Genomic DNA, 8,963 nt, shown 5'->3' with positions numbered 1-8,963 from the left:
AGGCATTGATCATGCCTTATATTGTTTTACGCGAGTCGCATTATAAACGTTAAATGGCCCAATTTAAAGCTTCGCATTTACGGCTTTCTTGTGAATGATACGTAATCATGGTTTCAATTATCGTTTATAGAAATGCCTGCAAGACAATCGATTACAGTTACCTTAGTCCAGGTTTCACTGACTTCACGCAGCCTGTGGGTTGATAAACGGTAACTGTTGATAAAACGTGTCGTTGAAAGCTAACAAATGGCTCGGGTCTGCCGTTCTGTTGAGGTGTAATTGCAGAAATGAGATCACTATCATTCCGATAATGATCGTAAAATTATATATATATATATATATATATATATATATATATATATATATATATATATATATATATAACGAAAAAGAATGTTGAAAAAATAATTCGTCGCTTTAATAAACACATGCATAACTTAATACTTGTAAGTAATTTCCGTAAGTATTAAAAACGAAAACGTCGATGGAGACAAGAGCAATACAAAGCGACACAAAGCGGCACAACAAACACAAAAAAAACACAAAGGATTGAATCGATAAAATAATTATTGAACTGAAGTTATGATATATGTGCAAAGGAATGAAAGGATAATTGCATATTTCAAAAGAGTAAAGTTATGCAAATGCGTTGTAAAATGAAAGATGTTAAGGGATACAAAATCTCAAACAAAAATTGCACATATGAAGACAATTGACCAGAGTTAAAAGTTAAAAAGTGTCGTGATTACGATTTTCATAATAGTATATCGGGGTAAAAAAAAACGAACGTTTTTTGCTCATATCTATCGATCATGTGCCCTTGTGTGCGCTCGTGTACAGATGGTTGAAAAGTATTCACACATCAACATAATCATCAAAAAAATCTATGAGACACTCAAGTTGGTGCTGAACACCTTAGTTGGATTGACAAAAGTGAGGTGCAACTCAGCTCATTTGTAATGAGCACATACAATTTCATTTTAATGTAAAAGTGAAACGCATGTTCTACATAATACAAAATAAATACGTGTAAATAAATAAATCGCTTCACATTGTATGCAGAGCGACCTTAGTCCAGGTTTTCACTGGCGTCACGCAGCCTTTGGGTTGATAAACGGTAACTGTTGGTAAAACGTGTCGTTGAAAGCTAACAAATGGCTCGGGTCTGCCGTTCTGTTGAGGTGCCATTCCTCGATACAGTCAAGACCAAGGGGCTGATAATCCAGGAAAAACTTGTTAACGAAGAGGTGGCGTTTGGAGACTAATTCCTGGAGATCGCCGACCCCGAATATGCAGACGCCCCTGACGAACTTCCCTTGACACGGGTCCCCTCCCCAGGCCGCATATACTGCTAGCCATGGCTTATCATCGGGCTTTCCTGTATGAGACAATTGTTGATAAATGTGGTGTTGGTGGTTGTTGGGGTGGTTATTTGTTGGCAGTGGAAGCAATGGTGGTGATTGTGGCTGTGGTGGTGGTTCTCGCGATGAGGGTGGTGATCGTCGAGGTAATGGTGGTTGTTATGGAAATATTGGTAACATTTTATGTTGATTAAATATTTAATTATGATCGCGGTTGAGGTTATTATTTTCCGGGTGAGATTGGTGATCATCGAGGTTGTTGCTGTTGTTTTGGTGGTTTCATTTGTGGTGATCGCGGTTAAGGTAGTTGTTCTCTTGGTGAGGTTAGTTATTGTCGAGGCGCTGTTGGTTATTGTTGTGGCATTAGCAGTAAAGATGGCAGTGGTGGTAGTAGAGTTAATTGTGCTACAAACTCTGAAGCAGGTGATTTAGTAGCTGCTGGAGAAGTAGTAGGAGTAGTATAGTAAAAGTAGTCGATGGTGATGGTTGTGTGGTGTTGGTGTGGTTATGTTTGTACACTATTCTAATATGACTAAACCACAATTACTTCAAATTGTTCAACACTAACGATTGTTTTTCATAGCACAAAACAATTGTTATTTAACATTATATAAGGGTGCTGGATCACGTGACTTTTTGGGGTTCCACCTGTTAGCCTTTACGGATTTAAACGATGGCAAGTGGTGCTTTATTTCAAATACTAATAACCTTTTAACACAAGTTTTCTTTAAAATGTCAAATAGTGCATAAACGAAAGATGTTTATGCTGCTTATGGCAATGTGACATACATCATAATAACTTTATTTTATAAACATGCATTCTTGTTTGAAAATTCCATTTTTACAGCATTCACTGTACACGGTTGTATCACGCAACGTGAAATTTTGTCACCGATATAAAACGTATTCAAAGATTTTTTTTTATAACTTAAGATATCGGCACAAACTGCAAGGAAACCTGTCTTTTATACACTATAAATTTTTGCAAATGTATTTCAATAACTTGAGATATTTGCAAAAATAAAGTTCTTAACGGCGTGATTACATTCTGTCAAGCCCGCGTGTAAACCGCTGAAAACCCTATTGATTCTACACCCTGATATTGGAATTTGCGAAATTACGTTACCGTTATAAAATGATCCAGGGGTCCCTATCTGAGGATTATACTGCAGTGAAGCCCAGTAATATTCATCCGGACTGTCCACATCTCGGAACCAGTCTAGAATTTCCCGGGGTGGTTTACTCTTTACCACAAATTCTACGAATTTGCGAGTGAAGACCCCGTATGCACTTCCTTTTACTACCGTTATATTAAATGGAGGATCGATTCGAAGATAATTGGATTTATGTAAAGTGAGTTTCATATCTTTCGGCTCCTTTCTTTTATAAACATATCTAAATTTAAACCGGTTTTCCAATCGTCTGTTTCCGGTAAGCCCTTCTATATCATTTGCACCGTTGTAAATTTTTAGTATTTCAATAAGTTCCGCATTTGTCTTGATCGGAAACTGCTGACTAGGGAGATTAATGAAATATTTCCACTTGTTTCCTCGTTCTACAAGATTTTCCATGCAATTAATATCCGCCTGGAGCCTCGAAAATCCGGCGTATACAATGAACTCTTTCTTGGACACTACGAACACATTGTCTAGGCAGTCCGCTATTCCCTGCACGGCCTCATGAACTTCCGGTGCTGCATCGCCGTCCACGTGCAGGCAGAAGAAATTCCGAGGAGTGTACAAGGCTCGCAAAAGGCGCTCAGCTTGTTCCACCTCCTTATACAGCAAAATGCTGAACGCAATTGGGAATTCCTGTTCTTCTTTATTCTGAATGAAGCCATGGTAACCACGGGTAAGTTTAAATGTATCACAATTCTTTGTTAAATTGATATAACCAGTGTCTGAAATTCCCTTACGTGAAAATGCTTTATTGTTCATCAACTCATTGGCGCGATCAATTTCCGGTTTGCTCCCTTTTATAATTGCAGCACAATCGACGTCAAAAACGCGTCGTCTCGCTCTCGGGGAGAAATGCTCTAAACCAAACTTGCGTATTTTAAATTGTGAGATTCTTTCCACCACTGAATCATTTCTGAGTTGTGTAAGTTCCGAGAAATCTTTGAGATTTCTCGCAAGGTTTTCATAGATAGCGGTTGAGTTTAAAGCCTGACCGGAAATAAATACGAGCACGATGACGACGAAGCAAACGACAATAATTCGTTTTCGCCATTTTCTGCGGGGCATGTTCACATCAACGAGGTTCCTGAAAATAGAAGAAATAGCTATCACACACGTGTACCATACATTAAAACAATAACCAATCATGCGCCCAGCCACAAAATGTACAATTAACAAAGTGGAGTTTCACCGCCTACAATATAGTTTTCAAGTATTTCCCCTTTTCCATAGAAGACTGCTTTCAGCGAAGCGCTCAGATGAGAAATATCACTACAGTCAGGTCATTTTATCTACGCACTGATTTAACATGCAAACATTGATAACATTCGTTCACACTCAGTCGGAAGCATGTGGACAAACGCGGGAAGGTTTTGTTTATAAGTACTCGAATACAAGTTTATTATCGTTCGTAACTCCGTTCACATCGACTATTAAATACCGCTAATGGTACGGCTTGCACATCTCAATCTGTTTTAAGAAGAAACCACATGCGTGTGTGTTTAGATCTTTGTTTCAATTACGAGGAAAAGATATCGTATCTTACGTTTTATCAAATGGTCGCACATGATAGCTATCATATTATCCAGTTATCACAATGATGTTCTACAGATAATCACGGTGAAATGCGAAGAACGTCGCGCGCCGGCGAACGATGGCGGTACTGCTGCGTTTACACCATGTTCCCGGCGACCACGGCAATCACGTTTCGGGCCACCATGGAGGAAACGGGATAAGCGTAACAAAACGTAGGGGAACGGAATAGTCAAACGTGACACAACGGGGTTGCCGTGGTTGCCGTGCCAAAATTAAAAACTGTCAAAACATTTGCCACGGCAGTCACGGCGGAAATGAAAAACGTGATAGAACTTGTTAAACGCAACGCAACTTGACAGTACGAAGCAGGCCGTAACCACACCCGAAAAGTGTCCGTACTCTGACGGGAATCCTTTTCATTCCCCGACACGTTAAGTTTCTATCACGTTGTGTTACGTTTTGTTACGCTTTGTCAAGATAACCACGGCAAGCTAGGATAATTGATAGCCGTTTTGCTACGTGTCTAATCCGACCCGTTACGGTGTGTTGCGTTTTGCAGGCAGATGCATTACGGCCAGTTGAGTTGTTGTACGGTCTGACACGATTCGCGCGGTCTGAAGCTGAGTATATAAAAGCCGTGCTTTTCAGGAAACTTTCATTTCAGTCTGAACACTCGATGAGCAAACATGCCACCAAGAAAGCGCCGAACAAAGGCTACCCTCCCCCCCCCCCGCGCTGCAAACGACGTTCAAGTGGAGGAACAATCTGAAAGTACTTGTCTTCCACTAAATGCCTCAGAGTCAGTGCCAGTTTCAATCCAGGTGTAAAGGAGGAGCGATACTTCGTATCTTGTCTTGAGATGACTTGAGATATCCGTTCAAGGATCTCGTCGAATAGTTCTGGGGGCATCCTCAGATAATTCTGAAAGGTGTTGATATCTTCGTTGCGGAGTTCCCTGGAAAGAAATGCATCAACGTGCCCTTGCTGCTGCATACTAGCTTCCGATAGCCATGGACGAACCCACAGGAACCTTGGCCTCCTTCTTCGTCTTTTCCCGGACTTTTTTGCTTCTTTCAGCTCTTTACAACGCAAAGATTTTATTAATGTTGCAAATAAGCAGGCAAACACAAAATCATCATCGTCGTTCACATTCATGTCACTGGAATTATTTTGTTATAATAAATACTGTTGCTTGAGAGTTTTCTTTTATACAGGGAGCACAATCACGCCCGAAACCTCTCGGATGTCCACGTTTGGTCCGCACGGTACCTTGACAGAACGTGACAAATGAATGGCAAACGTGTACAACGTATCAGACCTGCATGACAAACGCAAACAACGTGCGGGAACTTAACAGAACGCATCGAACCTTGAAGCAACATTTATACATCCGTGGCGGACCGTGGATTAAAACTTAGCGCATCGTCGAAGTGCCGCGTTTTCGCTTCGACGGCACGTCACGGATATCTTGATAAACCGTCAGGAAACTTAGCTCAACCTACCAAACCTTGGATTAAAGGTCAAAAATTGCAAAAGCCACACGGCGCGATACGTTTCGGACAAATGGGACTGCCGTGGTTGCCGGGAACATGGTGTAAACGCAGCAGTACAGGGCTAATTTGTTACAGAAACGTCCTTATTGGTTACATCGTGCTTAATAGACGATTAGGATCCACGAATATAATCATCGTTTATATTCATGTCTGCAAGACGATAATTTTCCGATGATCGATGTTTAACTCTGACGAAAAATATAATGTTCGATAGTTTTTTTGATGATCGATGTTTATTGTTGTTTTACGCAGAAGAGATGTTTCGCAACTCGTGAGGTTCATATATCACTCGAGTACTCGAGTTGACTTGTAAGATAGACGAGGTCATGACACATCATGCATGAGTACATTCCAACGTTTATAAATACATTTTATTGTCTGATCCCAAATCAAAACCTTGGTTAGAAAGCTAAACATAAATTGTTTCAAAATTGTTTTCTTTAATACTGTAGTTTTTTACGATTTACAGACAATATATCGTAAAACGTAAGGTACGATGAGCTTATATTCCAAAGTCTTACAGTTCACTTTGATCCAGGTGTTGCAATTTTGAAGCACATTTTGGCATCAAAATTAATTTAAGGTAGTGACTTCAGGCGTTGACCAATATGGCTTAGTGCTGTGCAACAATAAAACTGTTCTATGGACAATAACTTCGAAATTATTGATGAGAGAACGTTATGCGTCTTGTTCTCTGCATTTGGTTGTCAACATTCAATTGTACTTATATTAAACAATAAAGTGCATTAAATTCACAAGTCGCAGGTTTTCTTTCTGTTTACATTTTTATCGAAAAACAAAACAATCAGAATGCATACATCTTTTTAAAAATCATTTATTCACACTAAATTGTCATATAATAATGATGGCGGTTATGATGATGTTGATGATGATAATAACGAGGAAGATCAGGAAAAGGTGCTGACCGTAGTGATTGTGACCAAATACTTTTTTGTTTCATTACTGAAGTTGGGTTTACGCCAAAGTGCGATACAACACTGCAGTTTACTATATGCAGTTTTACAGTAACCGTATAGTAATTAAACTATCCAAACATTATTTTCAAGGCATATACCCGTGTACTCAAGTTAGTAATGTATCATACACAAGCCCGTTATTAATGTTTTGGTACACAGTCTTGCTTGCATTTGAGAAAAGTGTTTTATAAAAAACGTCTATGCTTACATACATAAGTATTTCATATATCATGCAACAACTTCATGTTTCCTCATTTCACTTTAACATTTACAGATTTTAACTTTCTTCCGTTTTACATGATTCTTTTCAAGTATTCGACAAGCATAACTATAACGCAAATCTGTCCTTATCACGAAAGCAAATATACATAAGAAATTAATTTGATCACATTTGTTTGTATAATGATAGTGTTTTTACTATGGACAAAATAATTAAAAGACAGACAACCATTGCTGGAAGTTTATACTTTTTATTAAACAGTTTTATTCAAGAAATTATACGTATCGTTGGTTTGTGTCATTCATTTTGTCTCATATTTTAGTTTGATGGCGTGTAGGAGAAAATGATGTCATCAATCGAATTAACAGTTGCAGCTGTTATTGATATTTAAATATTTCTTATAATGTGCTATGTATACTAGCTCTTATTCCGATTCTTTTGTTGAATTTGTGCATGATTTTATCTTTCATTGTCTGACCGTCAACGCCATTGTGTTCAGATGAAGTCGCGCGATCGTATTTTTATCATGTATACCGGTAGCCTAAAACATTGACCCTGTGCCGATATTATTATGAGATTGACTTGTCGAATACAATTAACGGCCCGCTCATTATGTCATTAGTAACCATTTTATAGTAACAGTATGTAATATATGAATAATACATTTAACCCATTAATGCCTAGCGTCTAGAAAAAAGGCATTAGCAAACAGCGTTGACCCAGATGAGACGCCGCATGATGCGGCGTCTCATCTGGGTCATCGCTGTTTGCTTAAAGGAATTTCTGTAAGAAATTTTTTTAAATATAGAAATAAATATACTAGACATCCCTAATTTTGGAAATAAATTGATCCAATTTAGAGGGATGGGAGAGTCCACTAGGCATAAATGGGTTAACTTGAATATCTATGCAAACGCAATCGAAAGCAGAAGAGGCATATGTAGAACAAATCACAATAACATATCAATTAAACAGCTGCAATACTACTACTAATTCTGCTGATTATGACGGATGACATGAATGACTAATTAAGTGTCCCATTGACCATGTTGAAGATGAAATCATGAAAATTACAGATACATATCTGCAAGAATGCTAAACATACCTGTACATCTATGATGAAAATCAACACTTTTCGGCATATTTGATATAATTTTGTTGGAAAATCACACGCGTTATAATAAATTATAAGCTCGTTTTTTTTGGAAACCTGTTTGCAATAAAATACAAGAATTGACTGTTATTTCAGAGATGATTAAAATTACTGATAAACTTTTGAACTTATTTCGTTTCAAAGCAATTACAATGCATGTTCTATTTAAAACAATTACAATGCACTTTTTGTTAAACACTTCACAGACCTTATCTTCCTCCATAACGCGGTACAATATCAATGGGTTTCATAGACCTGCTGTATGAAAATAATATTATGTTTCACGACAATATGTTAACCACTTGAGAAACGTGTTTTTTTTCCGAATACACGCGCCACTTATAGGCTGTTTCAGGTCATTTAGTTTCATACCTAATCTGAGAGAATATCTTTGTAAACGATAACTTAATATGGTGACATGAAACAGCCATGCAAAAAACTCTTAAGCTTTGCTATAATTATCACATAACCCACTTACGCAGAGTTGTATTACAAGTGTACTTTATTTGTGTTGTCGATAACTGTTTTTGTCACTTATTTTTTCTGCTTTACTGAAATTTTCCCTGAAAGTGCCTCAAAATGCACCAGGATTTTAGTTATTTAGGTAGCAAAAATGTTAAAAGGAATGTTAGCGTGTTTATGATTTACGTTATGATATGATGAAGAAAGTGGAATATTACCGTGTTAAGGTTAACGTGACATATTTCGCGAAACGTATGTAGCAAGCATAATCCGTAAGTTGTTAACGCGATAATTATTGCGACACGCATACGGTTATCAAAAGGCAATTCTATGCCACCATATCATGTCAAGAACACTTGAAAAGCGTTTTTTTCAGTTTCTTCTGTACATGACGCACGCAATTAATGTCATCGCTGACAGGACTTGACAGCGAAACACAATGATGTTGTATTTGCTATGAATGACTTATCACTTCAGCGTGCATGACACATAAGGCGTTAAACAAATAGTTGTTTCTTTGCACTAA

The 8,963-nt window shown here is 37.9% G+C and overlaps 1 protein-coding gene across 4 annotated transcripts; it reads right to left on the bottom strand.

Moving 5' to 3' along the window:
- Window positions 1-403: 403 nt before the first annotated feature.
- On the bottom strand, window positions 404-8,300 carry LOC127867424 (beta-1,3-galactosyl-O-glycosyl-glycoprotein beta-1,6-N-acetylglucosaminyltransferase-like). 4 transcript variants are annotated; one of them, XM_052408568.1, is made up of 3 exons: window positions 8,184-8,300; window positions 2,488-3,623; window positions 404-1,378 (listed from the first exon to the last, which is right to left on the bottom strand). In XM_052408568.1, the coding sequence occupies exons 2-3, from the start codon at window positions 3,602-3,604 to the stop codon at window positions 1,092-1,094; spliced, it is 1,404 nt and encodes a 467-aa protein (XP_052264528.1). In that variant the 5' UTR covers window positions 3,605-3,623; window positions 8,184-8,300; the 3' UTR covers window positions 404-1,091. The 4 variants fall into 4 exon arrangements, with proteins under 4 accessions (XP_052264528.1, XP_052264526.1, XP_052264527.1 ...); XM_052408566.1 differs by lacking the exon at window positions 8,184-8,300 and adding an exon at window positions 7,928-8,159; XM_052408567.1 differs by lacking the exon at window positions 8,184-8,300 and adding an exon at window positions 3,978-4,043.
- Window positions 8,301-8,963: the final 663 nt, after the last annotated feature.

Source organism: Dreissena polymorpha, chromosome 2 (genome assembly GCF_020536995.1).
Source record: "Dreissena polymorpha isolate Duluth1 chromosome 2, UMN_Dpol_1.0, whole genome shotgun sequence".
NCBI lineage: Eukaryota > Metazoa > Mollusca > Bivalvia > Myida > Dreissenidae > Dreissena > Dreissena polymorpha.
Note: the sequence above shows the minus strand (reverse complement) of the source record. Positions and strands in the feature narration are given on the sequence as shown.

Bases quoted from the DNA above. Each gene is read 5' to 3' on its own strand.
- LOC127867424 (XM_052408565.1), bottom strand. From the start codon at position 3,767: ATGGAAAAGGGGAAATACTTGAAAACTATATT. The intron at 3,624-3,735 runs GTAGGCGGTGAA...TTCTATTTTCAG, and splicing joins AAATACTTGAAAACTATATT to GAACCTCGTTGATGTGAACA. The intron at 1,379-2,487 runs GTAACGTAATTT...TGTCTCATACAG, and splicing joins CCCTGGATCATTTTATAACG to GAAAGCCCGATGATAAGCCA.